General features: G+C 37.4%; 1 protein-coding gene across 8 annotated transcripts in view; it reads right to left on the bottom strand.

Moving 5' to 3' along the window:
- The window catches only part of Dennd4a (DENN domain containing 4A), a 134,727-nt gene that overhangs the window by 49,666 nt on the left and 66,144 nt on the right, over nucleotides 1–18,917 (bottom strand). For all 8 annotated transcript variants that reach the window (XM_046426483.2, XM_046426482.2, XM_046426485.2 and 5 more), the window contains exons 9-13: nucleotides 18,555–18,699; nucleotides 18,128–18,303; nucleotides 15,118–15,218; nucleotides 12,114–12,332; nucleotides 9,833–9,978 (exon numbers count right to left, since the gene is read on the bottom strand). In XM_046426483.2, coding sequence (XP_046282439.1) covers nucleotides 9,833–9,978; nucleotides 12,114–12,332; nucleotides 15,118–15,218; nucleotides 18,128–18,303; nucleotides 18,555–18,699 — 787 coding nt within the window. The remainder of the gene's footprint in view (nucleotides 1–9,832; nucleotides 9,979–12,113; nucleotides 12,333–15,117; nucleotides 15,219–18,127; nucleotides 18,304–18,554; nucleotides 18,700–18,917) is intronic.

Raw genomic sequence — 18,917 nt, 5'->3', positions numbered from 1 at the left:
GCTACGGGGACTCAAACGCGAGAGGTTTGTCGCACGGAGGGTAACACTGCTTACTCAGCAAATCGCCCCGCGGCTAGAGTCTGCAAGGCGCGCTGGGATAGAGACGCAGGGTTACAGCGCTGCAGTTTCTGCCAGACGCACCGCACTCAGGGCTGAATTCTGGGTTCGAGACGGGGAAGGAAGCGGTCCATCTCGGTTCTCCACACCGGTCAGACCACAGAGGAGGCCAGCAGCCACCATGTTGGTAAACTGACGTCACCACACCTGTTTTTGACTGACCGCAGCTCATTCAGCCATAGAACAGGTAATTTCAGGCTGCAATTCGCCTGCGGCTTGCAGACAGATTGCTAGGGTTCAGCGCCTGGGGGCTTCTTAAAATCTGATCTTATCGGAGTGAACACGGAGCGCGGGGCGGCCGAGTCCCGGCTCCCGGAACCGTCCCGGAACCGCCCTGGCTCCGGGCTGCGGAGCCTGCGGAGGCTGCTTCTTGGACCCTGCTAATATCAGAGCAAACACGAAACACCAAGAAGCCGAATTCCAGCTCCCGGAACTGAGCCCGCGGGGACTGCTTCTTGGAGCTTACACTTATAGGAGCTTACACCGAGCACAGAGCGGCCGAGTTCCGGCTCCCGGAACCGTCCCGGAACTGCCCTGGCTCAGGGCTGCGGAGCCCGCGGAGGCTGCTTCTTGGACCCTGCTACTATCAGAGCATACACCAAACACTAAGCGGCCGAATTCCGGCTCCCGGAACTGAGCCCGCGGGGGCTGCTTCTTGGAGCCTACACTTATAGGAGCTTACACCGAGCACGGAGCGGCCGAGTTCCGGCCCCCGGAACTTCCCTGGACCGGGGCTAGGAGCCCGCGGAAACTGTGTCTCGGTCCGGGTCCTGCTGAGGGCAGGTCAGGACTCACCCATTGCTTGGGTTGCCTGGCAAGGGGAACGAAATGCTGCCATTCGCATAGGATACCAACATGGCAGAGATCTGATGTCAGCAGAAAGCGGTGGAGGAGAGATCTTCATCAATACCAGCGGTGACATAAGCAGTTGGTCTCCTGGTAAGGGGGGTGAGGCTCAGTCACCCGAGTCTCCTCAATTTGTCCTCGAGCCAGAGGGAAGGAGCCGGGCCGCCGCCAGCCCCCGGAGCAGGCCCAGCGGCTCGCCAGCGTGGTGACCGCGTGACCCCAATTGGAGAGGGGGCGGAGCGGAGCCGCCACCCACACCCGCCAGGTGGGCAGACCCACGACCCAGTAGTACATGGGCATGGTAGGAGGGGCAGGGCAGAGCCGCCCTTCGCGCTTGCAAGGTAAACAGACCTGTGACAGCCTGGCGGGTCAGGCCCAGTGGCCTGCCAGTGTGGTACACACGTCACCCCAACTCGAGTAGGGGCAGAGCAGATCCTTATCCCACGCCCGGATCAGGCCCTGCCGGTGTGGTGGTCACGTGACCCCAATTGGAGTGGGGGTGGAGCGGAACCGCCACCCGTGCCCGCAGGGTGAGCAGACCAGTGATCAACCTGCAGATCAGGCCCAGGGGTCCGCAGGCGTGGTAGGAGGGGCAGGGCAGATCCGCCGCCCGCGCCTTCAAGGTAGGCAGACCTACAACAGACCGGCGGATCAGGCCCAGGAGCCTGCCGGCGGGGTACAAACACCACCCTAATTGGAGTAGTGACAGAGCAGAGTCGCCTCCCTTGCCAGGAACAGACCCAGCATCCTGCAGGCGGGGTAGTCACGACACCCCAATTGGAGTAGGGGCAAAGCAGAGCCTCCACTCGTGCCCGAAAGGTGGGCAGATCTGCGACCGACCAGCAGGACAGGCCCAGTGGCCTGCTGGTACGACAGACACGTCACCCCAATTGGAGTAGGGGCAGAACAGAGCCGCCACCAGCTCCCAGAACAGGCCCAGTGACCTGCCGGCGTGGTAGCCACGACACCCCAATTGGAATAAGGAGAGAGCAGAGCCGCCGCCCGCACCTGCAGGAAAGATACGCAAGCAGTATGAAAAGACAAGGAAAGAAAGGACCACAAGCAATGCAGGTCAACGCAACTTTAGAAGAGGTAACAGCTGCAGCAGATGGAATGTCAGATAAAGAATTCAGGATATACATGCTTCAGATGATCTGGAGTATCAAGGAAGACATTAAACAGCAAAATCAGACAATGAAAGATCACTTCGACAACGAATTACGCAAACAAATCCAGGAAGCAAAGGATCAACTATACAGGGAGATAGAGGTTATAAAAAACAAGCAATCAGAAATCCTAGAAATGCAGGAAGCAATAAACCAACTTAAAAACTCAATGGAGAATACTACCAACAGAGTAGAACACTTAGAAGATAGAACATCAGACAATGAAGACAAAGTATTTCAACTGGAAAAGAACATAGACAGCTCAGCAAGACTGTTAAGAAACCATGAGCAGAACATCCAAGAAATATGGGATAACATCAAGAGACCAAACTTAAGAGTCATTGGGATACAGGAAGGTACAGAGCTCCAAACCAAAGGAATGAGCAGTCTATTCAATGAAATAATACAAGAAAACTTCCCAGACTTGAAGAATGAGACAGAATCCCAAATCCTAGAAGCCTACAGGACGCCGAATGTGCAAAATCATAAGAGATCCACACCTAGACACATTATAATGAAGATGCCCAACATACAGAATAAGGAGAGAATTTTAAAAGCTACAAGAGAAAGGAAGCAGATTACATTTAGGGGCAAGCCAATCAGGATAACAGCTGATCTTTCAACACAGACTCTGAAAGCTAGAAGATCCTGGAATAACATATTTCAAACACTGAAAGATAATGGGTTCCAACCAAGAATTGTGTATCCAGCGAAATTAAGCTTCAGGATGGAGAATGAAATTAAAACCTTCCACGATAAACAAAAGTTTAAAGAATTCGCAGCTAGAAAACCATCTCTTCAAAACATCCTAGCCAAAGTATTACAGGAAGAGGAAATGGAAAATAACAATGAAAACCAACAGTGGGAGGTAGGACAGTAAAGGGGGGGGGGAAACAATCAAAGAGGAAAACAAACAATGTTTAGTAACAGAAATAAACAAATATGGCTGGAAGAACAACCCATATCTCAATAATAACCCTAAATGTTAATGGCTTAAACTCACCAATTAAGAGACACAGGCTAGTAGAATGGATCACAAAACAAGACCCAACAATATGCTGCCTACAGGAGACGCATTTGATAGGAAAAGACATACATAGGCTGAAGGTGAAAGGTTGGGAAAAATCATATCACTCATATGGACTTCGGAAACAAGCAGGCGTGTCCATACTCATATCAAATAAAATAGATTTCAAGCCAAAGTTAATCAAAAGAGATAAAGAGGGACACTACATACTGCTTAAGGGAACCATACACCAACAAGACATAACAATCATAAATATTTATGCCCCAAACAATGGTGCAGCTATGTTCGTCAAACAAACTCTTCTCAAGTTCAAGAGTCTAATAGACCACCATACAATAATCATGGGAGACTTCAACACACCTCTCTCGCCACTGGACAGATCTTCCAAACAAAAGTTGAATAAGGAAACTATAGAACTCAATAACACTATTAATAACCTAGACCTAATTGACATATATAGAGTATACCACCCAACATCAAGCAGTTACACTTTTTTCTCAGCAGCACATGGATCCTTCTCAAAAATAGATCATATATTATGTCACAGGGCAACTCTTAGACAATATAAAGGAGTAGAGATATTACCATGCATCTTATCTGATCATAATGGAATGAAACTGAAAATCAACGATAAAAGAAGGAAGGAAAAAGCATACATCAATTGGAGAATGAACAATAGGTTACTGAATGATCAATGGGTTATAGAAGACATCAAGGAGGAAATTAAAAAATTCTTAGAGATAAATGAAAACACAGACACAACATATCGGAATCTATGGGACACATTGAAAGCAGTTCTAAGAGGAAAATTCATTGCTTGGAGTTCATTCCTTAAAAAAAGAAAAAACCAACAAATAAATGATCTCATACTTCATCTCAAAATCCTTGAAAAAGAAGAGCAAAACAACAGCAAAAGAAGTAGAAGGCAAGAAATAATTAAAATCAGAGCTGAAATTAATGAAATCGAAACAAAAGAAACAATTGAAAAAATTGACAAAACTAAAAGTTGGTTCTTTGAAAAAATAAACAAAATCGACAGACCCTTAGCGATGCTAGTGAAGAGAAGAAGAGAGAGAACTCAAATTACTAGCATACGGGATGAAAAAGGCAATATCACAACAGACACTTCAGAAATACAGAAGATAATCAAAAACTATTTTGAATCCTTATACTCCAATAAATTAGAAGATAGTGAAGGCATCGATAAATTTCTTAAGTCATATGATCTGCCCAGATTGAGTCAGGAGGATATAGAAAACCTAAACAGACCAATATCAATTGAGGAGATAGAAGAAACCATAAAAAGACTACCAACTAAGAAAAGCCCAGGTCCCGATGGGTATACAGCAGAATTTTACAAAACCTTTAAAGAAGAACTAATACCAATACTTTTCAAGCTACTTCAGGAAATAGAAAAGGAGGGAGAACTTCCAAATTCATTCTATGAGGCCAACATCACCCTGATACCTAAACCAGACAAAGACACTTCAAAGAAAGAAAACTATAGACCAATATCTCTAATGAACCTAGATGCAAAAATCCTCAATAAAATTCTGGCGAATCGGATACAAAAACATATAAAAAAAATTGTACACCATGATCAAGTAGGATTCATCCCTGGGATGCAAGGCTGGTTCAATATACGGAAATCAATAAATGTTATTCACCACATCAATAGACTTAAAAATAAGAACCATATGATCATCTCGATAGATGCGGAAAAAGCATTTGACAAAGTACAGCATCCCTTTATGTTCAAAACTCTAGAAAAACTAGGGATAACAGGAACATACCTCAATATTGTAAAAGCAATCTATGCTAAGCCTCAGGCTAGCATTATTCTGAATGGAGAAAAACTGAAGGCATTCCCTCTAAAATCTGGAACAAGACAGGGATGCCCTCTCTCTCCACTTCTCTTCAACATAGTTCTCGAAACACTGGCCAGAGCAATTAGACAGACGAAAGAAATTAAAGGCATAAAAATAGGAAAAGAAGAAATTAAATTATCACTATTTGCAGATGATATGATTCTATATCTAGCAGACCCAAAAGGCTCTACAAAGAAACTATTAGAGCTAATAAATGAATTCAGCAAAGTGGCAGGATTTAAAATCAACACGCATAAATCAAAGGCATTCCTGTATATCAGCGACAAATCCTCTGAAATGGAAATGAGGACAACCACTCCATTCAAAATATCTTCAAAAAAAATAAAATACTTGGGAATCAACCTAACAAAAGAGGTGAAAGACTTATACAATGAAAACTACAGAACCCTAAAGAGAGAAATAGAAGAAGATCTTAGAAGATGGAAAAATATACCCTGTTCATGGATAGGCAGAACTAACATCATCAAAATGGCGATATTACCAAAAGTTCTCTATAGGTTTAATGCAATGCCAATCAAAATCCCAATGGCATTTCTTGTAGAAATAGAGAAAGCAATCATGAAATTCATATGGAAAAATAAAAGACCCAGAATAGCAAAAACAATGCTAAGCAAGAAGTGTGAATCAGGCGGTATAGCGATACCAGACTTCAAACTATACTACAGAGCAATAGTAACAAAAACAGCATGGTACTGGTACCAAAACAGGCGTGTGGACCAATGGTACAGAATAGAGGACACAGAAACCAATCCACAAAACTACAACTATCTTATATTTGATAAAGGGGCTAAAAGCATGCAATGGAGGAAGGATAGCATCTTCAACAAATGGTGCTGGGAAAACTGGAAATCCATATGCAACAAAATGAAACTGAATCCCTTTCTCTCGCCATGCACAAAAGTGAATTCAAAATGGATCAAGGAACTTGATATCAAATCAGAGACGCGCCGTCTGATAGAAGAAAAAGTTGGCTACGATCTACAGTCGGTGGGGTCGGGCTCCAAATTCCTCAATAGGACACCCATAGCACAAAAGTTAATAACTAGAATCAACAAATGGGACTTACTCAAACTAAGAAGTTTTTTCTCAGCAAAAGAAACAATAAGAGAGGTAAATAGGGAGCCTACATCCTGGGAACAAATCTTTACTCCTCACACTTCAGATAGAGCCCTAATATCCAGAGTATACAAAGAACTCAAAAAATTAGACAATAAGAGAACAAACAACCCAATCAACAAATGGGCCAAGGACCTGAACAGACACTTCTCAGAGGAGGACATACAGTCAATCAACAAGTACATGAAAAAATGCTCAACATCTCTAGCTGTCAGAGAAATGCAAATCAAAACCACCCTAAGATACCATCTCACTCCAGTAAGATTGGCAGCCATTAGGAAGTCAAACAACAACAAGTGCTGGCGAGGATGTGGGGAAAAGGGTACACTTGTACATTGCTGGTGGGACTGCAGATTGGTGCAGCCAATTTGGAAAGCAGTATGGAGATTTCTTGGAAAGCTGGGAATGGAGCCACCATTTGACCCAGCTATTCCCCTTCTTGGTCTATTCCCTAAAGACCTAAAAAGAGCATGCTACAGGGACACTGCTACATCGATGTTCATAGCAGCACAGTTCACAATAGCAAGACTGTGGAACCAACCTAGATGCCCTTCAATAGACGAATGGATAAAAAAAATGTGGCATCTATACACAATGGAGTATTACTCTGCATTAAAAAATGACAAAATCATAGAATTTACAGGGAAATGGATGGCATTAGAGCAGATTATGCTAAGTGAAGCTAGCCAATCCCTAAAAAACAAATGCCAAATGTCTTCTTTGATATAAGGAAAGTAACTAAGAACAGAGTAGGGACGAAGAACAGGAGAAGAAGATTAACATTTAACAGGGATGAGAGGTGGGAGGGAAAGGGAGAGAGAAGGTAAATTGCACGGTAATGGAAGGAGACCCTCAGGGTTATACAGTGGAGGGGGTAGAGAGAGAGGAGGGGAGGGGAGGGGAGAGGTGGGGAGGGGGGAGGGTGGATGATGGGAAAGGCAGCGGAGCACAACAGACACTAGTATGGCAATTTGTAAATCAATGGATGTGTAACTGATGTGAATCTGCAATCTGTGTATGGGGTGAAGGTGGGAGTTCATAACCCACTAGAATCAAAGTGTGGAATATGATATGTCAAGAAATTTGTAATGTTTTGAACAACCCACAATAAAAAATTAAAAAAAAAAAAAAAAAAAAAAAAAAAATAACTTAAACTCTCCAAAAGAGTAAAGTACCTGAACTGATTAAAAAAGAAAAAAAGGATCCAACTATAGAGGGTCCCTGACTTGCATGATTCAACTCACAAATGAAAACACCAATAGTTTAAATCTACAAAAGTTGTTTTACAAATAAAAATACCAAAATTCCTGGGATACAGCAAAAAAAAAAAAAAAAGTAAATGACTGAAGTTACTAATATAGTAGTTGGTATTTAAGTACTTTGATTGTCAATGTAGAGAATCACTTCTCAATTCTTATTTTTATAAGACATATGGTGTTTATTTAAAGGATATTTTCATGTCAAATTCAGCTTTGAGCTGATTTCTGAATATTGAGAGATAAGTAATATTTTAGTTATTGTGCCCCCCAAAATCACTGATTTTCTTTGATAGTCACTTAAATTTAAAAGTTATGGGCTTCTTTAAACAGCCTTACATTTGTAATTGTTGAGATAATTTACAATAAATTGCTGAGATACAATAAAGCTTTGTTTTCTTCATTTTCTCTATCATCACAAACAGCATAAAATCACAAACACTATATGCATTATGCATAATCACAAATTAATAGAAAAGTTTTTAGTATAGTACAAATGACTTTTTTTTCTTAATCTGAGAGTTACTCATCACTCCTGAATACTTTAATATATACTTCAACAAAAAAAGGATATCTTCCTACATAAGTATGACTGGAAATTAACACTAACATATTACATATTATTACTACCTAATCCTTGAACAATATTCAAGTTTTGCTGATTTTTCTAAGTGTTACAGTTCTGAACAATGTATTACATGTATTGGGCTGTAAAGTCTCTTCATTTCCCTCTAGAACAAATTCTCAATTTTTCCTTTATTTCTTTAATCTTAACCTATTACAGAAAATGTTTCTGTAGAATGTCTCAATTTGCGTTTGTCTGATATTTCCTTAAGATTAAAGAGGTCATACATCTTTGGGAGGAATATTATAGAATTGATAATGCATTCTCATTGCCAAAAATCGGGGGCACATTATGTTGATTTACCTCATTACTGATCTGATGAAGCTCACGTTGATCACTTGATTATTACAGTGGTGTCTGCCAAGTTTTTCTACTGTATGGTTACTCTTTCTCCCTTTGTCATTTTTTATGTATTCTGTGAGAAAGAACCTTGAAACTGTATAAGACTCTGCTTCTCATCAGACTTTCAATTAACTGATCAACACATAACTGTATAGACTCATGGTTTCCTATTTTATTCAACAGGCTAATATGCTACTAACATCTGGTGCTCAAATTGTCCCAGATTTGTCAGTGGAAATCACTTCAAATTGGCTTCTGTGTTTGGGTTTGTTTTATTATGTCTCTATCATTCTTGAAACAACTCATTATTTTCTAATATAATATACTGTAGGGTTCATTTTGTACCCTCCTTGCTTTAAACTTCAGACCAACATTTCCCCAAAGAGTCCTGATTCCTTTTGGTAGAGAACCGTATTTATAACTGATGCAAACTCCATGCCTCAGGTATAAATTGCAATTGGGGTGTGACTGCATGCAGGTCCATTCAATGTACAGAGCTAGAGAATACTTACCAATACATATAGACACATATGCTTATATCAATATTTATCATTATTTTTACATTTATTATTGAAAACCAAAGATACCACACTAAACCTCTAATTCCATTCTAGCACTTCAAGGTTCATTCTAGTTTTCTCTACTTCTGTATTTGTAAATTACTTCTCCAACAGTGAGAAATTTTGAAATATTTACTTGTTTGATCAATCCCTTTCATGTGGAACATACTCCAATCTTCACTGCCCCTCCTCTACCATGCAGATGACTTCTTTCACCCTAATTTTGCTTTGACACTCCCCTATACACCAAATCCCATCCCCACCAAGCTGGCACCTCCCTCATTCAAATCAAACTATGATGTCTCATTTTCTGTGCCCACCCCATGTTATCCCCACTCTTCCCGTCTTGTTTAAATTGTTGGAAGTTCTGACACCCTGCAGCAGTCTGCCCATTGCCTGGCATATACATTCTCTATTCTGCCTGGCCTCTGATTTTTCAGGTTGGGCTCTGATACCCACAGTAAGCTACTCCTCCTTCCTCACCACATATAGGGTTAGATACCCCTTTCTTGAGCCACTGATGTTCCCTTTCCTCACTCTCCTGCATGGACAGGTAAATAGTTGTAGCTCACCTACACTAAATATTTGACATTCACCTCAGACAAAAAGAGGTGAAAATTAAGAATGCTGCAGTTGGAGGTTCACAGTTCAGAAAAACCCAGTCTATAAGTGCACAGATAGGGAAAGAAACCTGATTGTTAAAATGAAACTCGTGATTTAGTAAAATCATAGAGAATGCTTTTAAGATCATAGAGAATGCTTTTAAGTGTCTATAGTCAATTATGAAACTGAATTAATTTAGATTTTGTTAAAAGCTATAAATAGAAACTATAATTCATAACATTTATAATAGTCACACAAAATAAATTAGGACACATGTACACTTACTTTATCTACACAATCATCAAAAAATGCCAGGCTTGCATCTTTATCACTGACAAAAGAACATTCTTCAATGAAGCGAATAAACATTTGTGTTTTGGTCATCATGTTATAGAATTTTTGATGTGATCGGTCCCGGCTTCTTAAGAAAGCTGTTCAACATAAATATATAATGTGAGAATATACATCATTTATAGATTCATAGGAAATTTTTAAAATATTTTTTTAGTTATACATGGACACAATATCTTTATTTTGTTGATTTATTTTTATGTGGTGCTGAGGATCGAACCCAGGGTCTCTCACATGGGAGGCGAGCGCTCTACTACTGAGCCACAACCCCAGCCCCTAGATTCATAGGAATTTTGAGTGGGCAGAAACCTGATCAAACATGTCATTGATAACCTCAATCTTCCCCACTATTTAACCAAAAGAGAAACTAAGATCTCTGATAAGAAAAATGACCCAACAAACAAATAAGTAAGCAATAGAAAAACTAATACAAAAGAAATATAAACCTAGGTATCTCAAATTCCCATCCAAAATTATCTCCATTGCCCCCATCTTTGAAGATGATCCATAAACTAGTAAATCTGAAAGCATTTTTTAAATTTCTATTTTTGGTCCCAATGCTTTGCATGGTATATATACCTGTATGCTCTTGTGCGCCCGCTGCTTGCGCGTGTGCTCTCTCTCTCTGTGTATCTATCTGTCTATCTACATGTGTGGCTTTTTTCCCAAACTAGATGCCCTTCAGTGGACAAATGGGTAAAAAAATGTGGCATGTATACACAATGGAATTTTACTCATCAATAAAAGAGAATAAAATCATGGCATTTGCAGGTAAATGAATGGCATTGGAGAAGATAATGCTAAGTGAAGTTAGTCAATCCCAAAAAAACAAATGCCAAATGTTTTCTCTGATATAAGGAGGATGACTCATAGTGGGGTCGGGAGGGGGAACATGGAAGGAATGAATTCTAGATAGGGCAGAGGGGTGGGAGGGAAAGGGAGAGGGCATGGGATTAGCAAGGATGGTGGAATGTGATGGACATCATTATCCAAAGTACATGTATGAAGACACGAATTGGGTGTCAACATACTTTAATATACAAACAGAGATATGAAAAATTGTGGTATATATGTGTAATAAGAATTGCAATGCAAAACAAAACAAAACACCAAAGGACATGTATAAAGACATGAATTGGTGTGAACATACTTTATTTACAAAAATATGAAAAATTGTGCTCTATATGTGTAATAAGAATTGTAATGCATTCCTCTGTCAGAATTATTTTATTTATAAATAAAACCAATTTAAAAAAATAAGAATTGCTCTATATTTATAATAAAAAAGGTGTGGCTTTTTCAAAGAAGCAGTAACAATCCTTCTGATATTCATTTATGTTTCTCTTACATTTTGAAAACAGAGTAAATGTTTATTTCCTGATTTTATCTTCCATGTCCTCACTGTGCTATTATACTACACTTAGATATGAACTAAAGTTCTTTCCAGCCTCAAGGACTTTGCATAAACTAGTCTCTCTTCCTAAAACACTCTCAACTTCCCTTTGCCTGGCAAATTTCTACTTACCTTTGTGATCAGGGCTCAAACAATACTTCAAAGGGCCTCTGTAATTTAAAATTATAAACTAAAGTTCTTCACTCATATTAATTTCTAATTGCTTATCTTCTTGACTATAAGCTCTGTGAGATAAGTAACAGTCATGTCTCTTTTGCATACTAATACATAGCCAGCATTTGGAGGCATTCAATATATTACATATTAAATGAATTTCTCTTTCAAATATTATATACTACAAAAGGAAGGAAATATGTACTGTGACACCAACTGCACCCTGGGGATTTCCAACCTTTTTTCACTTTGTGGCACAGACAGAAAGTAATGTTTGTAATGAGAACCGAAATAAAGCAAATGAGAGCACACAAGCCTGGAGTAACTATCCCAGTAGTGCCTCTGCTTTTCCAACACTACCTGGCTGCCCTGAAAACACCAATATCTGACGACACACAGAGTGTAGTACTATATACTTAGGAGATTCTGTACTTTTCAGATAGTTTCTTCTACATACCTTGGGTTATAGTAAACATGCCAACGAAAGAACTAGTCCTTCAGATCTGGATCACCAGAGCTGGTATTCACATATTCCTCAAAAACAGGTATGTATCTTGATAAATACAGACTATTAATTCAGAAAGCAACTGAATTATCTCAAGGCTAGGCTCAATAATGTGAAAGCTATAAGACTATGCAATCACTCACCTTGCAGGGCAAAAAGAGAGGTTGCATCTGTTGCTGTCTCAGATGGGGCTTGTGTTATTGGCCTTAAATATGCTCTATAACCTTTTAAAATAGAGGCCATGAAAAACAAAAATGCCTCTTGGATTTCCAAATCTATCATATGCAACCTCTTTCCAGAATTAAAATCATAGTCATTCATTGTTAAGTCCATTAGTCCATCTTCTCTTGGTCTTTGCTGCACTGTGAACAAACACAGTTAGTGCTTTCGCCAAACTATCAAAACCAGTGCTCATAACGGTATACTGTGTTTTCAAAAGGGCTCACGTTACTTCAACTATTTATTTATACAACTTCATAATATACAAACCTTAAGAAAGCTTACCTTATTTTTTAGGCTCTGTTGAGTATATTTTATCTACACACACACACACACACACACACACACATCATACCAACCAAATTAACTGGACACAGGGTTAAATGTAATAGCCCTCCCCACCTTTCTTTTTGTTTTCAATATATGCCTGTGGGATAAATATACAGGAATTAAAATATTAAAAAAACATCTCTTTCTTTCCCCTATCTGGTTGAATACTATGACAACAGGTAGTAAAGTAATAACTTCACAGTAGAGAAGCCTGGTAGACATCACCATAATCAAGTATTGAAGGGAGTACCTTCATCAATAATGGGACAAACTGAAATAGTGCACAACCTGATAAACACAATGAGAGGAAGGCAGCATCACTTCTATGACATCTCTGCCAAATATGTATGACCTGCATCTATCAAAAGGACTCTCAGACAAAAACACATTATAGATCATTCTACAATGGTAAGTATATTTTTAAAAGTATCAAGAAAACGAAGAAGAAACTGAAAAACTGTTTTAATTTGTTTGTTTCTTTGATACTGGGGATGGAATCCGGGACCTCTCACATGGTAGATAAGTGCTCTATCACTGGCTCCACCCCAGCTCTGAAGAATTGTTCTATTATTTTAGTTTTTATTTATTCATTTTTATTTTTTGCAGCACTGAGAATTGAACCAGGGATACTATCACTGAGCTGCATCTCCAGTCCTTTTAATTTTTTATTTTGAGGCAGGGTCTCACTAAATTGCCCAGATTGGCTTAAAAATTGAAACCTCTTGCCTCAGCCTCCTGAGTCACTTGGATTACAGGCATGCATTACCAAGCCCAGTCTGAAAAATTGTTTTAAAGAAAAGGAAACAGAAGATACTTAAAACTAAATACAACACCTGATTTGGAACTGGATCCTTCTGCCATAGATAAAATTATGAAAATACTGGCAAAACTTGAATGTGATCTGAGGATTAGGATGGGTATTAATACTAAATTTCAATTTCCTGATTTTATTTTGAGGTGACAAAAGAATGTACCTGTTGGTAGGTAATATATTCTATTCAGATGTGATGGGTCTCTATTCTCAAAGGGTCAGGAAAAAAAATTGTATGTGATGGCTTCAAAATTTAAACATCTTTTTAAACACAAGGAATAATTAATCCACTTAGAGAATTTTATGTAGTTCTTATTCTTTTTTTTTTAAGTACTGGGGATTGAACCCAGGGTTGGGGGAGCACTTAACCTCCAGGCCACAGGATCCTGCTGAGCTGCTTAGGGCCTCATCAAGTTGCTGAAGCTTCGAGATCCTCCTACCTCAGCCTTCTGAGCTGCTGGGATCACAGGCATGTGTCACCATACTCAACTTAGCTTTTCAAAACAAGTACAAGTACTTTTAGAGAGCAATTAGTTAGTCAACTCTTTTTATTTTGTTCCATAAGACAAAATCTTGTTGTATTTGATGTCACTGTTTTCATATTCCAAATACTTTTGAGCTACTGTGGAATTATCTTACCAAAATTGCTTTGTAAATACTTTGTTCAACTATACTATAAGCACCTTGAATCTTTCAAGAGTGTAGGCCATTTCCTAGGTTTATTTCAATAATAAATAAATGAGAAAAAAATTACTGTCACTATTGACTACATTTCACAAAGTAAGTATTAAATTATGGACTCTGAATGGGTTATGGTTATAGTACCAAGATTGGATAAAGAATAGAAAGTTTAACTCTTCTGATCAGATAATCTAATTCTGAACTCTCAAGATTATATACATATAATTTTGGGGGGGGATGAGGCTAGCAAGTGCCAGGCCCTGGGTTCAATCCTCAGCACCACATACAAATAAATAAATAAAGGTATTGTGTCCGAACAGATAAAACATAAATATAAATAATAATAATAATAATAATAATTTTGGGGGGGAGAGGGGTATCAGGGATTGAACCCAGAGGCGCCTTAACCCAGACTTTTTTGAGACAGGGTCTTGCTAAGTTGTGGGGCCTTGCTAAGTTGCTGATGCTGGCTTTGAATTTGTGACCCTCTTGCTTCCTCCACTGGGATTATAGGCATGTGTCAAGGTGCCCAGCTCTTCAAAATATATTCTTACACAAGCTTTTTTACCCCGAAGTATTTCATATTCTCATTGATTTTCATTTTGATGAATTCACATTTTTGGCAAACTTCTGTCTTCAAACTATTTGAAGTAAGCACAGCATTAAGAGCCACTTGAAGATGAAAACATATGACAGCACTCATCCCTTTGAAATCATCAACGTTTTCAAATGTAGTTCAAACTATTTATTTTGGATTTTCAAAATTAACTTTCTATTCTAAGTATAAACAAAATACATAGTATAAAGAAAATATATAAGTTAAAACCCATCTTTTCATGTTATTTCAGTAATGGTAAAATTAAAGAAAACAGTCACATTAATATCCTTTTGAATTTTGATGTTTCTAAGAAAATCTGGTAGATATAAAATTTAAACTTTACAAATCTCCAATTCAGCTTCTAACAAATTTTGCATCAGTGCTCATTTGCCTTAAATATTGTAAAGACACTTTCCTTTAGATAAAATAAGTATTACCCTTTTGTGAATAAGGCAGAGCAACTCCCTTTTCCAGATTAAATTATATCCTTTAATTGTTATTCACTTACATTTTGCCAACTGCTGGTGCAAATTATTCAGTGTATTCATCAGATGTTTACAGGGTTTCTTTGGAAGAATCTTCCAAGTTACATTCTTCTTGTCAGCAGTTCTGAGATTAAATGACAACAACAATATATTTGTCACACCGACTTTGGGAGATGGTATATACTTGTATATATATAAAAAAGAATAGAAAACACAGTGAATAACAATATAAAACACATACAGAATATTTAGGTTAATGAGGAAAATCTCTTAGGGTAAGTTGAGATGTTGAATATAAAAATTAATTCATATGAAGGTTGGATTATCTATTAAGTATAGCTCAAACGTTTGTAATTATATAGGTGCCAAGCATATTATACTTAAACTGGATTCGTGCTAACCATCACAAACCTGAATCTGGTGATCATTAATTAGTCTTTAATGATCATATCAGAATGCTTAGACACTTCAATATTGGAAAAATCTTCCAATAAAATGTTTTTCTTATATGAGAAAAAGCACTGTATAAAACTTTCAAGGAACTTATGATACATACAGTCTATCAAAAATACTTTGGTATACTTAAATATGTAGTTTCTCAATTTCCTAAAATTATAAGTAAATATTATATCTTTCAGAAAAGAAATAATCTATAATATTAAATTACTTAAATAAAGTATAATATTAAAAATACTTTTACAAGTTTAAAAGAGGATTTATGATAGAAACTGATATCTTTGTTTCTAGCACAGGCTCCTATAATTTCCTTTATTACATCTATTATAATTCAGTTTTTCTCTATAAACTATATATGGGGTATGAAATGAAAAGAGTGTAGAGCACCATAAAAGTTTTGGACCTAACTATAGCTTTGATGAGTCTACTTCTTAGTTGCTAAATCTTTTTTTTCCTGTGTGTTTATTTCAAAAATTTATTTATTTATTTAGTGCCACCAGGGATTGAATCAAAGGTTTCCTCATGCATGCTCTAAGCAAGTGCTCCTTCCACTGAACTAAATCCCCAGACCATCCCTTTTTTTTTTCTTCCTAGTACTGGGAATTGAATCTGGCAACATTCTACCACTAAGCTGCATCTCCAGCCCTTTTTATTTTTTGAGATAGTGTCTTACTAAATTGCTAAGTTTGGCCTCAAATTTGTGATCCTCCTGACTCGGTCTCTTTGAGTAGCTCATTTTAGAATACTTGAAAAACAGACAAAAAAGAGAAGAAAGATAAATTGTTTAATTTACAATCACCAAATAAAAATTTAGCAAAGATGGGTAGTGAAACTTTCTGAGTATTCTTTTCTAAAAATGTTTCCTAAATTTCCCATAGAATGAAAAGGACAAATATCAGTTTGGAAACTAACAAACAAACAAAAAAAGAGTGAATGGGAAAGTTTAAGCTGACAGAGAATGATGATTTTGAAATTTACCCTATCTTTCCACAAATGGGGATAAAGATAAAAATACAGCAAGGATAAATGGCAGATGTCCTACTGTGAAGCTATTATTACATTTATAATGTCCTTCAGAGTATGGAATCTTGTGACACTAAGAACTCAATGCAGGAAACACTCCTAACATTACTCATATAACTCCCTTCTCCTGCCCTCGATATTGTTACTCTAAAACATGACTGGGGAGGAGTATTTTCTCTAATATTTGAGATTTTATGTATGATAGCCTTCTATATTTCTATTCAGTGACTTCCACTTATAAGAGTACTATTACATATATAGTTACCAAAAAAATAGTGGCAGGAATATAAGTTTTGAAGTCAGCCAAGTTTCAAAATACAGTTCTGACTGAATAAACTACATGCTTAAAAATATAAACTCTGATTTACTCATCTGGCAGAGGAATAAAAACTACCTCATAAAGTTCAGAGAATGAAATGGAATAACAGGCTATATATGCAACTTATGCTGGGTATGAAAGTACAAGCCTGTAATTCCAGCAACTCAGAGAGGCTGAGGTAGAAGGATCAAAAGTTTGACGCCAGCCTTAGCAACTTAGTAAGGCCCTGTCTCAAAATGAAAAAAAAAAAAAAAGGAAAAAAGTACTGGAAATGTAGCTTAGTGGTAGAGCACACCTGGGGTTCTATCCATAGTACTGGGGGGTTGGAAAGGAAATTTTGGAAATAAATCAAAAGACTTTAAGATGAAAAGTTCTTATTTAAAAAATGGAGGGGGCTGGGAGTACAGCTCAGTAGTAGAGCACACGCTAATCACACATGGCCCTGAGTTCAACCCCAGAAAATGAAATGGGCTAACAAAATAAATAAATAAATAAGAAAAAACCTAATTCATATCTACTCATTTAAGTGCAAAATCTATACCAGCTTTTGGGCTTAGCTGAAAGACTAACTCATAGTTATTTTAAGCATATTTTGTAGTTGCAATGTTATATCAATATTCTCTTCCCTGAATACCTTAAGTACAATTAAATGTGGGATACAAAGAAACAATAAAAAGCTATACAAATACAATCCAACAGTCACAACTTAAATATTATTCCAATAAAAAGAGAGGGAAGTTTATAAAATCCTTATATTCCTACAGTGTAGAGGTAATGAAATTACATATAAACTAAAAATTATTTTAAAACTCTAAACTATTACATTGTTTTATATTATTATTCTGATCGTATAAGATTAGAAATAGAACTGAACTATTAATCAAGAAATACTGTTTTAATTCATTTTGTGGTTTTACCCATTCTCATTTGAAGAAAATTAAACTTTTTCAATTTCTAATCTCAATTGCCCTTCTGCTAAATTTCTAAGCAAGAATAAAACTATAATGTTCCTTAAATATTTAAAGCCTGAGGATTAAATGTATATTTTCTTTCCAATAAAACCTTCCTAATACCCTAAATCTATTGCAACCAATTCAAAGATGGTAATTACCCCAAATACAAAGAAAATAATATATCTCAAAAGAATCCTACTTAGCAATCATAAAATATACAATTATATACATATATTTCGTAGTTGTAAATTACTAGGTGTAGAAGCACTAAAATGTACTTACTGAGAAATGGTGTTGGTATCTAGGTCAACACAACTGACATCTGGTGGAGGATCATACAGATCAAAGTATCTTGAATCAATCCCTACTATGAATGGACATGGTGCACTCAAGACATCTGCTAAAGCCAGTGGGCAGAGAGGAACATATGGGCATGGCCAGTGGAAAGGGAAAATCATCTTGGATAAACAAAGGGTAGAGGAATATTTAGCTTTTTGACGCTGAAGCATAATTTATCAGCACACATAAAAAAACTATCTTTCAAATGTTATTACCTAAAGTCTAATGCTTGACAACAAATTAAATAATTATAACTAAATATATAAATTCATTACTCTCTGAAATTTAGTTAAGCATTAAAATAGTTTCAAATTATACTAATAAATTAAGTTTCAACTAAGTTGATTGTCAATAAGAAACTGATACTCACAGACACTAATGCTTCTGTTACACTAGTAAGCACAGAAGGTCGTAAGGAATGGATGAGAATCTTATGTTCAGTTACTGCAAATACCAGTAGTGACACAGCGTTTTCAGGACCTAGATTCTGAAGTAGTGTTGAAAATTTGCCACCACTGTCAATCCAAACAAAAATGTATAATAAAAAAAATGATCCAAATGTCTTATTATCTGAAATAATGGAGGAAAATTTGAGATTAAGGTATAATTTGTATTATGTCTTTTAACTTTAAATGTGATTGCTGCTCTTACAGAGGGAAAACCCAGCTTTACAAACACACTTTGAAAACAATACAGTTTTTTCTTTTTAAAAAAATTCATTCTTTTTAGATAT

This window comes from Marmota monax, unplaced genomic scaffold, assembly GCF_021218885.2.
Source record: "Marmota monax isolate L192 unplaced genomic scaffold, Marmota_monax_Labrador192_F-V1.1 WCK01_AAM20220418_F8-fsc00078, whole genome shotgun sequence".
Classification (NCBI taxonomy): domain Eukaryota; kingdom Metazoa; phylum Chordata; class Mammalia; order Rodentia; family Sciuridae; genus Marmota; species Marmota monax.
This window is presented reverse-complemented; position numbering and strand designations above follow the sequence as displayed.